Source organism: Chlamydotis macqueenii, chromosome 1 (genome assembly GCF_036417535.1).
Source record: "Chlamydotis macqueenii isolate bChlMac1 chromosome 1, bChlMac1.mat, whole genome shotgun sequence".
Lineage (NCBI taxonomy): Eukaryota > Metazoa > Chordata > Aves > Otidiformes > Otididae > Chlamydotis > Chlamydotis macqueenii.
In genome coordinates, this window is record NC_141556.1 from 146,605,219 (window position 1) to 146,627,544 (window position 22,326).

At 46.8% G+C, this 22,326-nt stretch overlaps 1 protein-coding gene across 1 annotated transcript in view; it reads right to left on the reverse strand.

Moving 5' to 3' along the window:
- The window catches only part of LONRF2 (LON peptidase N-terminal domain and ring finger 2), a 32,587-nt gene extending 22,595 nt beyond the window's left edge, over nt 1–9,992 (reverse strand). The window contains exon 1 of the mRNA XM_086769435.1: nt 9,233–9,992. Coding sequence (XP_086625561.1) covers nt 9,233–9,992 — 760 coding nt within the window. The remainder of the gene's footprint in view (nt 1–9,232) is intronic.
- Nucleotides 9,993–22,326: the final 12,334 nt, after the last annotated feature.

A 22,326-nucleotide genomic window follows, 5' to 3' on the forward strand; every position in this document is an offset into this window, starting at 1 on the left:
ACTTCTCGCGGCATTTAGTTTGGGGTTCGGGTAAGGTTTCCTACCAGAGCCTCAGTGAGAACTGAAGTATCCTCTCAAACAGCAGGTACAGAGATTGTCCCAAAGCAAGATGCCTACAGACTGAAGTATAAAGACATAACAAGCAAGCTTCAAAACCAAAACAAAACATCTCAAGAGGTCAACCCCTTGCCTGATGTTCAGAGCACCCAAGGAAAAGTCCTGACCTCCCACAGAACACGGAGCTGTGCTAGGTGAACATCAACCTGTGACTGCAAGGAGACTCTAAAGACATGTGCTTCACAGCCAGGCAGGACCTGCCAAGTAGGTCTGCCATGATCATAGCTAACAAGATCAATTTACAGCCAGATATTCCATCACAACATGACTTCACCAGTGAGAATCTTGTTGCTCTCTTTGTCACGATCAGTACACAAGCTACATTTCCACCAGTTACTCTTCAGGTCTCTGTAGCATTCTCTTTTTTTTCCAGTTATAGCTTATTTCAGCCCAGAATTTCTGAGACTCTGCAAGTTGCAAAAAGGATCTTGTTTCTCAGTTATTATCTCACTGCTTCTATGCTCAAATAGAGCTGATCACTTAGTATATCTGTGAAAGAGAAAAGGAGTGGTGCAGTATCCTACTAATTTTAAGATTAGGAAGCGCAAGTCAGTTCTATAAATGTCTTCTCCCAAAAGCAAAAGACATCCGTCATAGCAAAAGAGAAAGAGAATATGCTGTTTAAAGAGACTTCAAAAACTCTTCAGACTTCCTGATACATGGGTATAGTTCATTCTCTAGGATTGCTGAAGTAGTTCAGTTATTTATAGGAAATGACATCTGAGTTACATACATGGATGGGGGGAATAGTCACCCTATCTTAAGTGGCACATCACTGTAAGTTTACACCAGCAATGCTAACTACTTAAACAAAAACAAAAACAACCCAATGAAAGAACAAACCACACACCCAAAGACTGTCTACTCTACAGCATGATGCCTCCTTCTCTTTGTGCCTGTGATTAATTAAGTATTTACTACTATTTTTCAAGCACTACCTCAGTAAAAAAGGGGGGTGCTGAGGGACACGAGGGATATAAGTCTGCAAAATATTTTAAGTTTAAAAATAACACTCAAATTACTGCAACAGTCTCTAAGCAACCTGGCCTCCTACTTTTATACATTTTTCTGCCCCTGTAAAACAGAACAAACAGGTTTTGGAGATACGCTTTAAGCAAATTCCAAGACATACTTTTAGAGAGGAATGGGAAAGTTCCTTTTTCAGCACAAATCCTCTAAGCAGCAATCAACTACTATTTTTTGTAGCATGTAATTTCAGAAAGACTACTTCTCATTCATCACTTACAAGTCATGCTTTCCTTTAGGAGCTACAAAATAAAATATTCTTCTGATAAATTATTAAGATGACCGAACTATTTGCTGTTCCAGGAGTCATGACAGCTGTCTACGTTTTTTTATTTTTTTTAAATGAGTGGTACAACAAAGACTCATTTCTTCACTACTAGAAACCAGAAAGCATTTCCAAGACCCTGTGAGGAAGGAAGATTCACTCAACCTCTTTTTTACCACATCAGAAGAAGACAACCAACTTTATCTTCTAAGGGCAATCTTCTAGACACAGCGTACAAAAGAAGAGACCACTCAAGCGTACTTCATACACCTAATTCGCGTATCAGTGCATGTAGCCACTCTAGTGGTTTTCTTTGAACAATGGGACTTCACTGCAAGCGCACCACTAAGGAGAACAAGCCCTTAGAAAACAGGGGCAGAATTAATAAAATGCATACTATGGCACCAGACACCTTTGTAAAAATTTAAACATGGCTTTCTAAAGAGAGTTCAGCAACTTCCCTTTGCAAACAGAGACTCTTTGCTGCTTCTGACCTTGATTCATGACTAACACAGAAACCCTTCAACCATCAGGTCCTGCAGTAGGATGGCACCACGAGGACATCCCACCACCCCACCTAGAAGTTATGATCATAATTTTCCCCCTTATCTAAAACAACTCAGAAGCAGCTCTGGAAAGAAAATGCCCCAGCAAATAATTTTGGGGGCATGACAAAACACTTGTTTGCCCATAGCTATCTTACTTGCAGCTGTAAGCACTGAGCCCAACTCCCAAGAATGCCTGCTTGGATCTGCCTATGCCATGCTCTCCAAGAAGCAGTGCAACTCCAAAACTTGGCATTTACCTAGCACAAAAATCCGTGGCAGTCACTCTTGAATCAACTTGCACCAAAGGTCTGTAGATTTAACAGCTTGAGAGCCAGTACGGAAGGTCAAGAAATGCAGTAAGACACACTTATTTTCTATGTGCAACACTGCTAAGTTTTTTTTTACCTACTTAAGGGTTATCAATGCAAAGGGGAGGCAGAAGGGAGGGCAAAGCCAGAGAGACACATGAACTACTTACTCACCTAGTCAGTACACCAAGAGTAGCGTGATTGCATTTGTTTCCAAAAGACACCAATGTGAACAACTGTGTCTGAGAACAGAGGAGACAGGATAGGACAAGAAAGCCGCGATGGTTTGCAGATACTCTACACTGAGGTTAAACCATCCCACTTGCTACCTGAGCAAAGCAGCAGCCACGAGCTCAGCAGCACAGAGGCAGCACCAAGCCCCTCATCATGCAAACTCAATGTTCGGCATGGAAAGGCAATTGGGGTACAGAGAGCCTGAGCAGGTGAACTCCCAGCACACTACCTAAAACAGCCCAATGGGCAAGGCTGGCGAGCAGGAACCAGCACTGACACCACCCCAAGAGCCTCCATCTCCTTGAAAACACGCATATTTTGGCCTGAGACCTCGTCCTCACGCATCCAGTGCTCCCTTTACGGCTCTTTTTCTACTGCCTCCTGGCCTGCCCTGTCCCTTTAATTAAATTCTTACGAAGGGAGAACTCTGAAGGCACCAGATAAATTTCCATGAATTGCTTGACCACAAAATAAATTAGTGCTGAGTGGCCACATTAAGCTCTTTTGTATCAGGCCAATTTATGGCAAACCTCCGCTTGGATGAGAGGGGAGAAGCCTCTCTCCTCCAAAGTCTGGACAAGAAAGGAAGATCCCCCTTTTTTCCACCAAAGTTCAGGAAAGCTCCTACATTTTGTTTCTAGCAACACTCTAAACACCACTCCATGGGCTGGGGGTCAGTGTGTGGCTCTCCACCCCAGGACATGTGAGATGGAGCATCTCCAGAACCCAGGCAGCAGCCCTCACTCGCTCTGCAGCACGCTACCTCTGACTGGATATGAGCTCACCTCCTTTTCTTGGCCTTTCCCACACCATTCTTCACCCACTGAAAATGGAGATCCACGCAGAGTGCTTGGGAAGAAAAGGTCCCCTTTGCACATACATCCATCATTAACTCCACCATGTTTTTAAAACTCTGATGCAGCTGAGCTTTGCCTCCTACAAACTTCTTCTGAACCCCCTGGGGGGTAAAAAAAATTTACAATGCTGGGCAATTTGAGCAGCTGCGTGAAACCTATTTCTGCTCAGAAAGAGCCCAGCACACTGTAAACACAACCACGCTGAGGAATCGCTGTCGCTGTTACTGCTCTCCAGAGACAGCGACGCTTCTCAGCCTTGGCAGACTCCAAAGGGACACTTAGCACCAGCGGGTAATTACACGCCAGAGCCAACGTGCCTCATGCAGAAAACGAGGTGTCCTGGCACGCTGGTGTCCAGATACGATGCGTGCCACCGCACTGGAAGCCAGACGCGATTGCACAGCACGCAGCACCTGCTTCATCACGCCACAGGAGTCAGGCATGGCCACCCCTCCCTGCCTGAAGCGGCTCGTTCGGGATTAGGGTCGGGCAGGCACAGCGAGTGGGACAGCCCTTCCCAGAGCCGCAGCCCTGTGCCCTGGCTTGAGAGACTCCCAGAGACCTGTCACTGCTGGCACAGCTCAGGAACCAGTGCTGTCACAAAAACAACAGCAGCAGCAAAGTGTGAGAGGACTCCACCGCTGGGCTCTTCATCTCCAAGCAGGCATTTGCAGGCTTATTTACAGGAAAGGCACAGGATGCTAACAGGCTGTCTCAGCACAAAGAAGGGCACAGACAGATGCTGGCTGAAGGCACGAGCCACTGCCACCCAAACCCCCTTATAATCTGTGTGTGTGTGTTTGCTTACATGCATGCCTTCACCCTGAAGAGAGCTTGGTCTTCTTCTGACCCACGTAGCATCTAATTTTAAAACCAGCAGGCTAGCACAAAGTATATAATATGCTCCTATTATTTTTCAATAAATACTGTTCCCTAAGAGTGAACTTTGTTGCTGTGCTCCCATCCCCACCATGATACAGTCTTTGGTCATATAAAGTTATGCATTGTACATGGGAAAGGCCCTATTTCATCATCTTCCCTATGAAGCAACAGCCACCTGCTACCTCTGTAACTGGGAATGGCTTTCTAGAATAAAAAAAAAACCCATAAAATATATTCTCTCAAAAGCATATCCTCAGAATACTACATTAATTTGCCACTAAAATCTAGCTTCCTATACTTTCAGGCATACAGCTTAAAGAGTGTGTAAACCCGGATACACAGAAACAACTGTACTCCTCCCAGGCACAGCCCCTCCAGAGAGCATCTCCAGAGAAGAAAAAGGGTGCAGAAAGCACCTACTGCACAAAAAAAAAAAAATTCCCAAACCAACCCTGCACGCATGTATGATAATATATTTCAGTTTAATTGACTTAAGAATTCACATAATCAGAAGACCAGTTAGAACAGAACGGATGGCAGAGAGGAAGCCGCCTACTCCTGATACCCCAGCTCTCTGAATTGTATCTGTGCGGGGAACAGCCTTCAGAGTGAGATTTGGACAATACTTGACATTATGATGGCTGAACAGTATAAAGCTTGGCACAAAGAGCGATCCAGCTGGAAACAAATGCTTCCTTTCAAGCAGCCTGACATGTGCTTGCTTTGAAGCCGCGGCAATTAGATACCTTGCAATAACGAGGTGTCTATTCCAATATCTACGGCAGCAAAAAAAAAAAGCCAGCGACTTTGTTTAAAACAGCAGAGATCACTGAGCTGTGGGCATCTCAAAAGGACTAGATGGATCAAAGAGTAAAGCTGATTTTCTTAAAAACAACAACAAAAGAACTCACACAACCACGCTCAAATCCATCGCAGACTCTATCAGAGCAAACACAAGAGCAGCGCTGGCATTGTAAACCCCACAGTTAGGGACAAAAGATGAACATACTCGCTAAGAGTAAGCTTTTGCAAGACTAACTAGTTCAGCTGGAAGAAGTTGACAACTTGAAGGCATGCAGATCTCTTCTGAGACCTGAAACTAGGAGCAGATATTCCAGATGGTACTGGAAATAAGCGTACTGGCTACATGACAGGAGCCTTGTATAGCTTAGTCTTGAAGCACCTCGAGAACCAAAATGCAAATCAGAAGACAGAAGGTCGCAATCAGAATGAGAGAAGTGATCAGGAACTGGAAAACTTGCTTTAATATTACATAACACAAAGAAAGTTGTTGCAGATGGAGCAGGAAAGTACTCCACAAGAAACACCAGGAAAAAAAAAAAAAATCCCACTGAACCGTGGATCCTGCCAAGAAGCCTGGAGTTTTACCTAACTTTATACAGCAATTGTATAACCAATGTGATCATATGCTTTCAGTCTCTAAAAAGAAATTAAAAAGACACCCACGCCCTTGACTCTCAATAGTAATACATAAGCATTTGGAGGTTAAAAAAAGCAGTTATTTTCTCATACACTAAAAGTCTTAAATACCTGACAACGGCTCACAAGCATCTCAAGTCGCCCATATGCTAACACTTAAGAGGTCCTGAACAGTTAGAAAACAGCCTTTTCCCCATCCCCCACCCCCCCTTCTATTTACTGAGATTCTTGGCTGGAAGGCAAGAAGGCAACTCCAGCATGCCAAAAGGCAGTACCTGATGAACATGTGGTAAGCATTTCAGACAGCAGTTCGACCTGTGAGAAATGGCATTGGGCACACACGAAACAGGAAGAAAGGTGAAGGGCTGGGGAGTGGGCTGCCCTTCAGCAAGAGGAGTTTGTATCTGCTATTGGGATGTTACAACATGTCAGCCTACGGTTTAGGATTTCAAAATCTAGCAGGATACCTGCTATTATTTTTAATTAGAATTTAAAAAAAAAAAATCTTATTAGGTAATTTTAGCGTCGCTGACAGGGCAAGAAGTTTCTGAACAGATTCCCAGAGTGCTTGGGAAATCACAGAAGATAGAAATAAGGACACTGCAAGGGAGTTATCTTGAGACCCTGACGCGTAGCAGCCACGGCTGGAGATACATGCTCCAGGGACAGGAGGGGGAAGGATGGGCTGTGCGAGAGCCCTCTCAGCGCACTACGGTCTGCCCTCTCCTTTCACCCCCAGACACAGCAGGAAGCACACGCAACAGCGAGAAACAGTTCTCTAAAAACCAAACACTTTCATTGATGAGGTGCTATTTTCCCCAGCAGTGGGACTCCAAACTCCAAACCTTAAGAGGCTCCAATACTGAAAACTCACTGTATCCACCAGTGACCTACATCAAGCTCTCCCCTCCTTCTGCTTCACCTTCCTGCTTGAGCTCTCCGTCCTGCCCTACTTTAACAGAGATTACTTCAGCTAAACCACGTAATAGTTTTACAAAGAGGACTAAGCTAGCGTAGCCCCAACCTTTTCCTCTGTTGGTGAAGACAGAAATCCCCTTATCTCTATCAAGCTTTTGGTGTAATATATTAGGAGCTAACCTATAAAGGGTACCACTTAGTTCAAATTCCCTCTCCCTCCTTTCCGAACGATACATCTTATTAGTCGTGTTGCACCTTTGAGTCGCTCAGCGCCTGATGTTGGAGAGGAGTCCCCAGTCAACAGGTCAGTGCGCACTAGAGTCCTACTGTCCACTTCTCTATCGGGAACAGCAAGACGATCTGGGCAAGGCTCTATGGAGGTCCCATCTGGGTCACCAAAACTGTTGTCCCAAGTTTGGGTCTGTTTACTCAGTGCACAGAAACCAACTAACACCCTAAGTAGAGGTACTGTTTTATTTCATATTTGTGCAATGATGGGTGCTAGGGTGTATCCCACAAAGCTAGCACACCTCTCAGAAATAAAAAGGGTCTGAGCTCTTGTCTGTCAGTAAGGTGGTTTGAGTCTTCCATGCCATTTCTTTAGGGATGTGTAGCTGTACAGAATTCTCAGCAAACGCTACTTGAGCATTTAATTTACATAACAAATCTCACCCAAGCAATGGAAAGAGGCATTTTGGTAGAAACTCATGAGTCAATCTGGTATCTCCAATTGTACATTCCATAGATTGTAGGAATGGCCGCAAGGTTTTCCTACCCGTTGCCCCTACAACTGGCACTGAGGTTTTGCTTAGAGGCACCTCGCAACTAGTTATTACAGAATGAGTAGCCCTGTTGTAGGTAGGAATAAATGAAGGTTACAAAGGCCAGGTATCCTTGGAGATGGAAACTCCTCTAATTGACGAGGATATGCATCCTGGTCAAGGACAATAGTATATTCATAGACCTGTTGAGTGTATATTGCGTGTAGGTGATCTATGGTTTGTTATATAAGCCTACACTGGACCCTAACCAAAATTTGTGTCCCAAACTACCCTTTAGTGATTTTAATGCCAAAAATTACACCCCTTATGAATAATGAGTATGATAATGAAGAGAACCTCCCTAAATGTTTAAAACACGAACATATGTAATCATGGGCAGCAGGAAAAGTAGCGGTTACCAAACAGTTATTTTATTATGATTTTTTTCCTTGTTATTATTTTGTATAAAAGACCCCTTGTATTTCTAAGAGATGTGTTAGCTTTGTGGCATACCACCTATCACCCACCTTTGCACAAACATAAATAAAACAATACCCCTACTCAAGTGTGTTAACTGGTTTCCAGTAAATGGTGTAACTGTTCCAGTTAACATCAAGTAAAGGATCCATATTCGGGATAACACTAGGACTTGTGAACACTTGTCACATCTAGCTGGAAAAGTGGAATAAATAGCTGAACTGACAGTTTTGATGGCCAGCATCAGCTGCAAGGTGATAGTGCACTACATTATCCCAAAGTCTTGTATCTTGCATGCCTGCCATGCAACCGTGGCAAAAAAATGAAAGCGAGTCAGGGACTAGCATAACGGTGTGTTTCTCTCCACAGCAGCCAGCAAAATAATAATAATAAAAATATCACAACCATTTATCACTAGATATAAAAACCAGGAACAAGGAAAGCAATTCTACTCAAAAGTAGGGAAGGAGCTCTTCAAAAGAAGAGGTACAGTCTTCTCTACGCTTGTCTTCCAAAGAGATTTACTCGCAGGATTTCACCCCTGTTAATGCCACCAAAGCTTTCTCCCTCTCTTCCTCCCCAATTAACTGACAGCTATCACGCTCAGGCAGGAGGAGCGGGCAGATTCCGGGGGATTTACCAAGATCCCGGTGCTGGGATTGCCAACAACCAGCTTTTGGCAAACTAACGCTGCCATCGGTTTGGGCAGAGAAGGAAGGCAGACCATGCCGTCTTTATTTAAAGCTAGGCTCTTTCAGAGAATACTTGACACAGAGAAAACACCACATGCCTACAAAGAGGTTACGCTCAACACACGGGCGGACGACCTCTGCAAGTCAAAACGTGGATTTATCCTAAATATTTTGCACAGTGGAAAGGAAATTTTGTATAAACAAAGGAAGCTTTCTGAGCCTTTATGCCTACTGATATTTCATCAGGTGTTTTCAAAGGCTTGCTGAAGATGTAACTGCACGTAGCTGAACGAATCCCATCCACACACCAGTATCTTCCACAAAGCCGCCGTAGGGCTTAGCGTATGGCCACTAGTGCCTTATCCTTCACTAGAAGACTGTTTCCCCCCCAAATAGGAAAGCGGGTTTTCTAGAAATACTGCATAATGAGTCATCGACTGCAGGCAGCTAAACGCCAGACACTTTCTGAGCAAGGACAGAAATAACAGCGGAACAAAAATAGCCATTCACTGGTGGCGGAGTCTGGGGGGTGGGGGGAACCCGCTGGGAGGATTCATTCTCAAAACTTCCCCCAGGTGCCCTCTCCCACCATTCACCACAAATCTCCCTCCTCCTCGCCCGGCTGCTGGGGGTGGGGGGCAGCCTCCGCCTCGCCCCCTCTTTCACCTCCTCCCCCCCCCCCCCACCGCCCCCTCGCCGCCGCTCACCCGTCTCCAGGGCCTGGTTGTATTTCTCCAGGGCGGCCGGTAGCTCCTGCCGCTCCCGCAGGGCATCGCCCTCGTCGCGGAGCCGCCGCGCCCGGCTCTCGGCGCCGAACCACTTGTGCAGCAGGTTGCCCAGCACCACGTTGACCCGCGGGCGGGCGGCAGCGGGAGATGGCGGCGAGGCAGCGGCAGCGGCGGCCTCGGCGGAGCGGCGAGGGCGGTGGCAGCGGCCGCAGTCGCCGGGCTCGGCGCAGCGGCGGCAGTGGGTGTGCCCGCAGTGCAGGGTGACCGGTTCGCAGAGCAGCCGCCGGCACAGCGGGCAGGCGAAGGGCTCTGGGGGGCGGCAGCACGCCGGATCGCTCAGCCCTTCGCCCTCCGCTCCGCCGCCGCCCGGTCCGCCGCTCCCCCAGGGCGGCAGGCGCAGCTCCTTGTCGCGGATGCTGAGGGCGAAGCTCTCGGTCAGCTCCCGCAGCTCCTCGGGCCGCAGCCGTCCCAGCCGCCCCGCCGCGCCGTAGGCGTCCAGCGCCTCGGCCATGCGGCCGGCCCGCGCCAGCGCGTCGGCGCGGCGGAGGCACAGGCCCCGCTCGGGCTGCGGCAGCCCCGCCAGCTCCGAGCCGTAGATCTCGGCCGCCAGCTCGAAGTTGCCGCCGCGGAAGGCCTCCTCCGCCACCTGCAGCATCTCGGCGCAGGGCCCCCCCGCCGCTCCGGCGGCCCCGACGGCGGGGGCGGGAGGCAGCACGCAGGGCCCCGGGCCCAGCTCCATGCCCGCACGGCGCCGCCGGCCCCGGCCCGCCCTACTCCATGCCGGGCCCGCGGCGCTGCCGACTCCGGCTCCTTCCTGGGAGGGGACGGCGACGGAAGGGAGGGCGGGCGGGATAAGGGGGCGGGCCGCACCGCGGCAGCAGGGGGGCGGCTCCCGGGCAAGGCGGCGGAGGGGGGGGAGTGGGCAGACGGGGACTGCGGGGGGCGGCTCGCACCGCCCCCGCGGGCCCGGCTCCCGGCTTATGTAAGGGGCGGCCGGTTGTGTAAGCCGCCTCCGGCTGCCCTTCCCCGAGGCGGCGGCGGCGGCGGCGGCGGCGGCGGGGGGGTCGAGGGAGCACTGGGTCCGCCTGTCCGTATTTCTTTCCCGCCCTCCGGCGCCCGCCGCCGCCAGGTGCCAGTGCCGCACGTGCACGCCCGCCGCCGCCCCGCCTCGCCTCGCCCGCACGTGCGACCGGAGCCGGGGGCGGGGGGGGGGAAGGGGAACGGGAACGGGACACGACGGTTTCCGCTGTGCGGCTCCTGCTGAGCTCAGCCGCTTCCTTCCCGTTTCCTGGTGCCCGGCCTTAACCCTTCCTCGCCGGGGCGGGGCGGCCCGACCCCCTCCCCTCCCGGTGCCGCCGCCGCTGCCGAGCTCGGCACCTCCGCATGGGGCGAGCGGCAGCGGGCGGGCTGGGCCGGGTCGCGTTGTCGGCTGTTGTTGGGCTGTATTTCCCTGGTCCGTCGAGCCAGCAAGCACGTGTTCTCTCTTAAATAATAAAAATAATAAATAAATTTTAAAAATTTCCCAAACCCCATAACTCTCGGGTAAAAAAAAAAAAAAATTCTTTCTGTAAGCCATCTCAGCTTGGGCTCCGCAAGTCGTGCTGAGCGTTGGCTGGCGCATCGGCAGGGAGAAGAAAAGATAATGCAGCTGGAAGTGAGTTAATCACGCCTGAGTCAGACAGGCATCCAACTGGCTCCGCAGGAATAACAGGAGTAAAAAAAAAAAATTAAAAAATATAAAAAGGCAACATTTATTTTAGACACAGCTGTAAACAAGCCGTTCGGAGGAGCAGGAGGGCTGTCATACAGCACGTACCCATTTCAAGCCTCAACCGGGCAGTGGAGAGTATTTTGGTCTTTTTTGCCTCTCTTGTGCTACACCTTAAGCCGGCTTCTCGTCTTTATAGTATGAAATCGTATCGACTTTCTGAACAGTGTCAAATTGTATTAACTTTCTTAAGATATATGTACAGTTTACATCATATACTACATAGTCATGCTTAGGTAAGCGTGGATAGCCGTGACCAGAGGACCCCAGCTCACAGCAAGGAGGAGAAGGGCAGCCCCCACCCGAAAGGCAAGGACCTTTGTTTGTCAGAATCTCAGAGCCCCCTCCCACGAAGGAGAAAGAATAGCCCTGGAGTACCAAGGTCACGTCAGCAGCCTAGCCCCTCCAGCAGCTCTGTGAAACCCTCCCCGTATCTGGCGTCGTAGATGAGTGACGGTAGCACGATCGACTCCAAGGACATCTAGATCGCTAGAGAAGCAGGTGGATGACTATGCTGTGGAATTACAGTTGCTTTGCAAGCGAGTAGTGTGTGTGCGTGTTTTTGTTCCACAGCTTACCCATTTTGCACTGTTTATGTTTATAGAAGTGTTTCTCTGAGTGATGCTCGCTGGTTTGCCATTTGCACCACCTTCCTTGGCCCAAGGTTTCTAACCAGAAGCTGGCCTCAGCATCCCATCACTATTTCATCGTTCTTGACATTTTCACTTGGAATTAGGATGGGACTGACACCCACTGCCAATTTGTCAAAGTCAGCTGGGGACAGGTTTCATCACATAGACAGAAGCAATGCAGCTTCAAGGACAAGCTGCAGGATTGTGGACAGACCCTGAAAATGCAAACTCACCACCTGAACCACCCCCTAGCGTTATTCCCTGGTTCCTGGGACCCTGACAAGGAGCAGCAGCATTTTTGCCAGTTGCTCCTGTCCCTCTCCCCCAGCAATGAGGCTCTTTGGCTGGGAGCTCCCCAGCAGCTCTCCTTGCTTTCCTGCGGAAGGAGGGAGCAGGCGAGTCCGTCCTGCCACACCACTTTTTCCCCACGTGGCTTGGGATTGCTGCGTGATGGCACTTCACCTCCAGTGGTCCCTTCGGACGAGCAGCTTGCTGGGCACCGGCTCAGGTGGTGGTACTGAGCACTGCCAGTCAGCCCCTCGGTTTGCTGCTGCGCTTGTGTCGTGCCATGCCGGTGTGCTGGAATGGCTGCGGTCCTTTCCTCATGACCGTAGGTGCTTCTAGAAGAACCTACCACTAAGCGAAGCTACTACTTTATTTAGCAACATGATCAATAACCTCTTGGCTTGCAGCCTCTATTTTTTTCCCCTAAGACATCTGTTTGTGAGGGAACAAAATTACCTCGCTGCTGTTCAAACCAACTCAGCGTGGCATCTTTGCCCTTCTTCCCATGTACAGAATTGCTCGCCACTGGCATCTCAGCACACCTGCATCACTCGTCTCCTCGATGCCTATTTTGGGGGCCACATTCTTTCACAAGTCATCTTGCTCCAGAACACGGTTCATTTGTACGTCTGGCCAGGGCATTACCCTGCTCTTGTGTCTGCTGTTTCCCTATCTATGCAATCAAGCCACTTTGATCCAGCTCCCTTTTGCAGCATTGATAAGGAGTCGCTGAGCCACGCACGGGTCTTGGATGGACGATGAAAATGTGGACGCACCACCTGAGTCACCCAAAGTATTAATACTTTGCAGGAAAGAATGACAGCCTAAGAAACAGCAGGAAACAGAGGGCAAGAAGCTAAAGTAAAATAATTAATGATCAATACTTCTTAACTCATGCTTCTTGCTGAAAATATCTGTATTACGCCTACCTCAGCAAACGTGGCATAGGAGACTCCTGCCAAGAAGTTCTGGTGGAAGAGTCACGTGGTTTATGGTTTCCCATTGGACAAACTAGGGGTGGCTGATTGTGACAGCCACAAACTAGAAAAAAATTTTCATAAAGCATCTGAAAGATGACTGAAACACCAGAGTTGATTTATAATTTTTATTAGGAGAAAAGCTGTAGCTACTGCGTAGGATTGAAATGTTGCCTACTGTAGGAGCTGAAGGACCTCCTCTTGTACTTACCAAAACCATGGCAAAAGTTCTGCTGTGTTCATTGTCTTAAAACCTTGTTAGAGGTGCTCCCCATTAGCAGTATTATTTTTTCCTGTTAATAATGTGCTTCCACCAGGACTGGCCTCGTCACGCTCTCTTGAGCACCGTCCAGTTGCAGCAGCCCATCTGCTTTGCAAGGGGAGAATGACAGGTGCCTACTCCACTGAGTCACACGCTTCAAAGTTGACAGGAGGTTTCCTTTAAGCTTGTAGCCTAATTTTCAACTTCTTCCCGAGGCCAAGCTTTCCCAGGGTTTTTCCCAGGGTAAAATTTTACTTGAAGTTTGAAAGCAAAAGAAGGAGATGAAGCATCTTTGAAATGACAGCATTTACATATCTGGAAGGCATTTTCATTCCTCTAACATGTTTCTATTCCAAGGTAGTTTGAAGTGTTAAACCCCAGTTTGTTTTGATAATTCTGTGGAAGAAATCTCTCTTTTATTGTCTTGGAATAAGTTAATTAGAAAAGAATTATGGGATATAATCAGTGCACAGGCACACACACACACGTGCCAGACTAAAACATTACTTAAGTTGTAAAGTCAAAGACACAAAAATTAGGATACAGCATAATTAAGGCTGTGTATACTTACTTAACTTGTCTCCTCCATGCATTAACCTGATACAATTTTAATTAATCACATACTATTTTCTCTACAGGATGCCTGCCTCTCTCAGTGCACAGGAAAGCAGCTACTCAGTTGATGGGCATCCAAGCAATAACGTTCTCACCCGTCACTGTGCAGTCCCCCACGCTTTTCCATTTGTATTAGTCAGACCTTGCTGCGGTAGCAGAATTACACATTTCCTCATGTGCTTTTCTGTAAAATTCAGGGCTATAGCACTGGAATACTTCACAAAGAGCACACATTCTCTCAACTGCTCTTCTTACCTAATCACTGCCTCGTTTATTACAGGCTTTCAAAAAAAAAAAAAAGGTCACTGTATTATTACTACTGAAGTCCTTGTCAGCTTAATGAATTTGCTGAAATAGCAGAAATACAATTTTTTTTTTTTTAAGAAAGCCTTTTCTCAGAAGTATAATTTTTATAAGAAAATTGCAGCGTAGTGCCACTGATAAAAATGTACTGGCTAAAATGTATTGATGTAAACATAATGAAGATTAAACATCTTCTGGGAAGAAAAAAAATAATATGTTAAGGCAGCTGCTGTGAATCACGGGAGATTCCAAGACCTCCAAGACCATTTCTGGAGGTTCTCAGGCTTCCTTGCAACATCCCAGTCAAGGAGATGGATCTTGTCCTTTCAGCGCAACACATGTGTGTCATGTATAAAAGATATTATTCTTAACTACACCCTGCATGGGCTGACTGGAAGACTAAACAGCTTAGTAATTGTCCAACAAATCATTAACGCATCTGATGATGCAAAAGGAGCCAATTAAAGTGTACAACTGGATTCCCTTCCAATAGCTGCCGCACAGGGCAAGCAGCTCCTCATTCCGAGATAAGCACTCTTAAGAAAATCCCCTTCCCTAACTATTATATCAGCCACTCTTTATAGTACAAAAGTGTATTAACTTTGTTCATATGTATTAGCTCACATTATATTCTGTAATGTAATGAGGTAATGGCATTTTGCTGCAGACTTTGGTGTTGTTTACGCTTAAGTAAAACAAACTAAAGGACAGTCCAGCCCTGCAAGTAAGGACTTGGCTTCTTAGAAGCTTAGAGCTGACTATGAAAGATAAAGGATGCTCCGGGACAATCAAGATACCGCCAGCATCCTACCCCCTCTAACACATCTTTGAAACCCTCCCAGCGTCGTCTGGACATCTTTGAAACCCTCCCAAAGTCGTCTGGCCTCATAGATAAGTAACTAGAGCAAGACTGGCTTCAGGGATGTCTGGATCAATAGACAAGCAGCAAGAGTGCTGCAGAAGTAGAGTTGCTTTACAAAGTTTTGCTATGATTAGTAATCAGTAGCGTGGGTGTTAGTGATTAGTCAGTGTTGTACCTGAACGTTTGAAGGGCATACAAACCCTGTGTGAAACCACATTCAGGGTGCCCCAATTTGTCTGGGACATCTCATGCACATGAATAAATATTTCCTCTTGTAGTTCTCCGCTTTGCATCCGAGCCTCTCTCCTCGGTTGGCGTGGGCCAGTTACACATTTTCATGACAGCACCTATTTCCTAATCAGAGGGTTACAGGGAGGGTGACACTAGCTGTGGCACCTGGTGGGCTGCGGAGTGGCTGCTGTGCCAGCACACACAGCTGTGGACACTGTCAGCTCCTGTTAGCTCATCTGAAGGAGATCTCTATCTGCATCAGTTGCTTTGCTATTTCCTAGCACAGAGTGAAGGAATTTTTCAGTCTTGCTTGGTAAACATCAGCTTGGATTTTCAGAATATTACAAACATTTTCCATTGTGCTGGTCCACGTGCCTGAAGAAATGGCAAGCCCTCTGTTTCGCTCTATTGCTGGTGCCATCAGGGCCTTCATCAGGCAGAGGACTGGAGCGAGATGTCCTCTTTTTGGGCGCTGATCTCCATCCACCTTTGGATACCCAGAGCCAGTTTGCCCACAGATCAGGAGCAAATCCCCGATGAAAATGGCTCAAGTTACCTGTGTTGCAATCCCTGTTTGAACTATGGCTTAGCAAAGCCCCACTCACACTCCTCCGACTGCTGCACGTACTTAAGTGCAGCAGAACCTGGACCAGGCCTAAAGCTAACGGCCCAAGCATTTACCATGTGTGGGTAGAAAGTTCCGTCGCCCAGGTTCGAGTCACACCAGGGCGTCCTGAAGTTCAGTGAGATGACACACAGCACAGCAAGGGACCCTTCCGGCATCTGGCGTCAAGCTCGTTTTAAAAGGCAGGAGAACACACTGCAGTTGGTGGCATCCCAAATCCCTTCTGGTGCTAACCACCCACATGAGTGGCTGTCCAGTCAGATGGTGGGCACGGCAGGTGGCATCTCCCTGAGTACAGGAGACATCTATTGGTGTCTGGCGGCCTCTCCCGTTTCTGCAGCACTGCACATTTTTCAGGGAAACAGGTTGCCTTGGAAATACAGATGGGGATCAGTATTTCTCAAGGTACGCTCATCATTAGGACATCATTAACTCCTCAAATATTTTATCTCACTCTTGTCATGCTTGACTTTTGGCTACATATAATCTTATATCTCTCTTCTCAAGTAGATTTTTTTTCACTGGGAGACATCTTGTTTTCTGACTACTACTATTAGCTGAAAAATTGATATATATTGACCCATTGATATATAGCACTTTGTCCCATTTCAGAATGGATTCCCTTACAGCTTTACAATGATGATGTGACACCGCACACCAGCGAGTCTCTGAGACTGCTCTGGAACAGATTTTCTAGGAGCCTGGAGAAGGACATCCTGGTGTTGTGCTCGAGCATCCTACCTATGGTCACGGCTTCCCTGTGCTGAGGCCCAGGTACCACCCTCATTAATAGCAGCACAGGGGCTTTCATTTTGGGAGTGCTGCCTGGGATTCACCAAAGGCAAAGCTGGACCTCAGGTATGAATTTCTTTCCCCACCTTAAAGTTCTTGGTCGTTTGCGATCCAGCATGAGAAAGGGGAATAAAGTCAATTAGACGCATGTGTGAGATACAGTTTTGCCTGCAATAAATTTTCTCGTCCTGTTTTGATCGCTTCCTTAGAGTGAGTCAGCCTATGACACATTTTCACGAAACTCCCAGACATTCTGTTTACAAAATTAAATGTGGGTCAGATGGAAAAAACATTATGAAGAGCTGACAGCACTGAGGCAGAAATGAGATCATGTTCCTACAGGTGGAGAGCGGTGCGATGTCTTGTTCCCCCTGGAAACTACTGGTCGCTGTCTTCATGACCCCACTCAAGGAATACTCTAGCAATCCAATTTCAATTATAAAGTGATTCCTGGTAAGGTGTTCAGCATGGGCACTTCACAGAGCATCCATCACCTTGAATCTTGTTGCTATTGTCAGCTCAAGCATTAGAAACCTCCTGATGACATCCCTGGCCTTGAAAGTCCTGCAGCCTACAAAATGCATAGGCAGATTCAAAGATAAAATGTGGAGAGAATATAGCAAAATAATAATACATCTGTAGTTCTTTGCCAGTCAAGAACAGACAGGACAAAGCAAGTTTCCACCTCCTAAACAATGAGTGTTCGTCCTTTTTTGTTTTGTTTTTTTTTTTTTTTTTTTTTTTTGGCAGAGGCAACTGTTGGAAGAAGAGTTGTAGTGGCTTTTTATATTTTGATTAAACACTGATTTTGGTTTTGTGTCACCATAGCAGAAAAGGCTGCTTCAGCAGCAAGGTCAGTCATCCTGTTCCATGGGGTACAGCCGACGGGCTGAATTTCATCAGCCTGTCCAAACCAGGGCATCCCTGTTTCTGAATCAGAGCCTTCAATTTGTCTGCTCAGCGGGCCATCCTGTGGAAACGTGTGCTCACGGAACATCACTGGATGGTCACCAGAGGACTTGGAGAGGGAGCTGGCTCCAAACACCTCAGCCGAGAAGGCAAACTGGATATTTGCTGCCCCAGGAATGAAAATCCATGTGCCAGGACTCTTCTGCAGGGGGAGGAGGCAGCGGATGGCAAGCCAAGATGAAGAGTGAAGTTACACAGTGGGGCTCAGCAGGGATGAGAATATCACCCAGTCAAGAGGTGTGGTTGCACACATCTCCCCATGCTCAGCTGCCAGGACTCAGGCAGGACCTCCTGTCTCCATCACTGGGGACTGGGGATGGCAGCAGCACCACATCACCTTCCCCACTGGAGAAATGGCCTTCACCAAGGGAGTGTCCATTACCTCAGAAACCAAAAAGCCAGGCAAGCAGGGCTGAACAAAGCTATGGAGGAGTCTGAAGGAGGTTTCTGCTTACACAAAACAGATGAAGCAGTAAGAGGATCTGAAGGAGGAATAAGAGCGTAACGACCAGGAAGGTCAGGAGACTTGAACAACTGGTTAGTGAGCGGGCACCGTCTGGTAAGAGACCAGAGATGGAGAGCAGCTGTTTCAATCATATGGGAACAGCATGGCTGAGACTAGGAAACTAACACAGAAGTGTGAAGAGACATGAGATCTCATCTAGAAAACACAGTGCAGGCAGGAATAGAAATATTTAGACAAAGCCAGAACATTAGGCCCAGACTGTAGGAAACCAAGATTACAGGCCTTTGTGACAAGAAGTATAGTGATACGGATGGTTGTATTGAGTGTGAAAAGATCTAGCCTTTTGGCCATGGCTAGGCACCCACCGAGGGTTGTTAGGAGGGCACATCATGACTTATTTTAACTGCAAGTAGAAAGAAGATAATAGCTGAAGCTGTGTTTGGGGCTGACATTGCTCAGAGGTGCACGGGAGAGGAAAGCTCTGAGGGACAGCATCCTTCAGCCCCAGTACAGAAGAGATTAGGACCTAAAAGAAGGGGGAATCAGGAGGCAACGGTCACAAAGCTTCCATGGATGACAGGACATAACAGCAAAACACATTGTGCAGGGGACAAAATCAGACTGAGGGGGACCTAAAGTAGAATTAGAGGAAAATAAAAGTCAGTGGCTCTGGGTAGTGCACTGATAGCTTTTGGAGGTGAAGGGGCAGGCAGGCAGGAAGGGCAGTGCTCTGTTGTGTGACAGCTGCAAGAAGTGACATTTTCCACGTAGGCTGGTGAGAAGCTGAGGGGAAGAATGAGGTAAAGGGTAAGAGAAGGCAGGAGGTGAGAGGCTGCAGTCACTGGGGAAGGTGAGGGTGAAGATGGCCAGCAGTTTTAAGCTTCCACAGCAGCAGTGCCATGGGGGGGGAGGAGGGGGTGTGTGGAGTGAACCACAACAGACTTTTTCAAATGGCTGGGATGTCTTAGATGTCTTTTTGCTTTGAAGAAATTAGCAAGATTCTGAGTAGAGAGGATTTTGAGAAAAAAAAAAAAAACACAAACTGAATTCAGCCACAGGACCAGAAAGACAGAAGAATGGAAGAAGAGGAGGAAAAGGTAAAATGCTTTGTTGGATTTTTTTTTTTTTTAGCCTGCCTCCACTGGATTCATGCATTAATTACTGAAGAAAAGCAAAATCACTTCATGGAGTTGGCAGCCAAAGATAAGGTTACGTACGTGTAGGTTGGCTCACATGCAACAAAGATAATCCTGTCTGCTGCTTTATTCAACATACTCATCCAGATTCACTAGTTGTTATCCAGCCAAGAACTGATCAGTTTTAAGATTGATCCAGATTTCAAGGAAGGCAATAGTAAAACTTCAAAGGATTAGATCAGCCCCTTTAATGAAACATCTGAAAGCAACTCTGTCTGTCAAAATGACTGTGCAAGCGAAATATAGGTATCAGCTCTGTCATAAACAAACGGATGGACTTTTTGTGAATCACTCTGTCCAGGAGCTAAAGAGCAACACTGGAAAGTGAATGCCAGCATAATAGTCACCATCTTCTCAGTTAAAACTAATGATTTGAAAAGAAGCAAGATGAGAAGGTGAAAACACTTCTGTGATTAATTCTGATTGCAGTGTGTTAGCTAGTATACAAGCAAACCTTTTGGAAATGGAAAGAGTACAAAAATAGGGGTAGGGAGTTGGTAGCCATTTTGATTCAAAGTATTTTTTAATGAATGCAGCAGTGATTAGAATGAGTAAAAACACCTCAAGAGTCTCTTCTGTCAAGGTATTTAGAATGAGATATCTTAAAGCCATTAAGGTTTCCAGCAAAATTTACTCTGAAGAGCTAGCTGGGCCATGCAGAACCAGACAAAGCTTTCAAATGTGTCTGAAGCTCATACACAAAGCTCCTTCTTCTACTCGTGTAATCCCATGAGTAAAAATTTCATGGTTTCTCAGTCACAGAAACACACGGTACTTACTTTTAAGAGCTAGAGGGAGATGTATTTTAAATGGTTGTCCCTATAAAGTCCCGATATGGAATAGCCACAGCTGACCGCTAAAGCTGACTATTATTTTACATGTTATCACATGAATAAGCCTTTTTCCAGCCTAGTCCCAAGCAACCTGTGCATAATACATAGGCTAATCTACGTTTGTTCTCCCTGCATACATATGCACATCTATTTTCTGGTTTTATTAAGCTAGTAATCAGCAGACTCCACACCACTCTCGTCTCTTCTAGCAGTCTCTTTTCTCCAGGCTGCTTGGCTCAGATCCTCTATAAACATTATTTAGATGATGTCTTTCAACTTCCTCATTTTTCTAGGTGGGGCAGCAAGCCCAATCCTTCAATAAAGTCAGTAGATTTCACGTACTATGGAGTCAATGCCAGCTAACCAGGTAGAGTCGTGCAGGTAGGTGTCATTGATGACTTACAACTACATTCAAGATTAATTAGTTCCAAGGTGTGCTATTCCTCACGAGGCGGTAAATTGGTTCACTTCAGCCTGAAATCCAAACTGGTCATTAAGAAAAAGATTCACAGCATCTGGAAACCTAATCCTTGCATTTCTGGTTTTTCAGGTCAAAGAGAGCTAACAACGGTGAACAGACTCAGGTGATTTACAGAAAGATACAGACTGCTGCTACACAGCTGCAAAATTAAAAATCTTCTAGATATCGTGCCAGTGGTTTAGACTTACACCACAAGGGAATAAAAAAAGCTCCTAATGGCTCTTTCTCTTATTTCAGGCTTGGTTAGCCTGATTTGATTCTTAAAGCAAATTTCTGGCAACGGAGATTGAGAAAGAAAGCAGTGCAATTTTTTCTACACTTATTCTTTTCCATTTCTCTTGAGCCCGCATACCATGTGAGTGACATACGAGGTCAAAGAAGTTGAAAAGCTGACAGTGCTTTTGCAGTGCATGCCAGGAACAGAGCCTTATTCCACGGAGGGTTACAGGAGCGGTGATGTACGTGAGAATATTAGGAAAGGCAGAAACCCCACTGCTACAAGTCAGTCTCAGCTCTTCCCACCTGTAATGATTGTTATGGCAAGGTGCAGGATCCTCCACCGGCATCTATGCCAGAACAGACATCACATCTAATCTCCTGGCTATAGCAAACTGAAGCATCCCAAGTTTCAGCAAAAGAAGCCTGAAGAAAGTTTGGACTACAAATAAATAATAAATATTTAACTGTGATTATAATTGAAGGTAATTACCTGTGAAGGTAATTAAAACTAAGACATTTTACTAAGGGCTGTGATGACTTCTCCATTAATGGGCCTTTGTAAATTTAGGTCAGACTGCTTCCTCCTCCCCTTTCCTAAACATAGACTCATGTTCAAAACAGAGTCGATTTAGGAGTACTGTTTAATGGTTGTGTGATGCAGAAAGTCAGAAGAGATGATTACGGAGTCTCTGTACAACCTATGAGCCAGTCGAGGATGCAGATCCCTCATGCAACTTTTTTCTAGCCTCTCCGCACTCGTTCTGGGTGGAAAGTGTCTCTTGGAGTTGTGTGCCCATGTTTGGGTGAAGTTTCACTCAGGGCTTGCACAGCAAGCACAGGCATTAATATTACCCTGTCTTCACCAGAAATCCCTGAGTACATGCCTAACAAATGCTAGGCACAGGAGTGGTGACAATGCTTGACTTGCTGCCAGAAGAACTGCGTAAAAGCATTCACAGCAGGGCAGCTTAAGGATATTCTGATTTAATTTAGAACTCAAACATAGTTTTTCTTAATTAACAAAAAATACTCTCTTTGTTTCCAGAGTCTGACCCTGGTCTCTCCTCCCACCCCCTAAAACAACCAAAAAAAAAGCCCCCATGATAGGCCAAATAAGCAATAATGATGGAAGTTAACCATCACCCATTTAGAAGGATTTTCTCTGTGCGCATTTCATTACCTTCATGCAAATACTTTATGGCTTCTGCAGCTGCAAAGGATTATTAACAGAGTGGTTTGCGTTCCTACTGCACACTGAACACCCCGGTTGCTATGTGGGTGTCAAGCTTCAATCAAAGCGATGTGTCGCAGCCATCGAACACTTACTGTATATCTCTGAAAGGCACAGCACATGCACAGGGCCGTTCAAGTGTGCCAGAGGTATTGTCCTCCAGTAAAGCTGGGTTCGCAGCAGGTTACAAACCTGTCAGTGAGTCAACAGCATGAGCTGTCAAGCCAGAGGAACTTCCTGGCAAGTGAAATTGCTGTTTGCGTTTTGCTCAGCACGTCACACCCAGTATATGTTACTTGGAAAACAGCGTGTGAGCAGCAGATCAC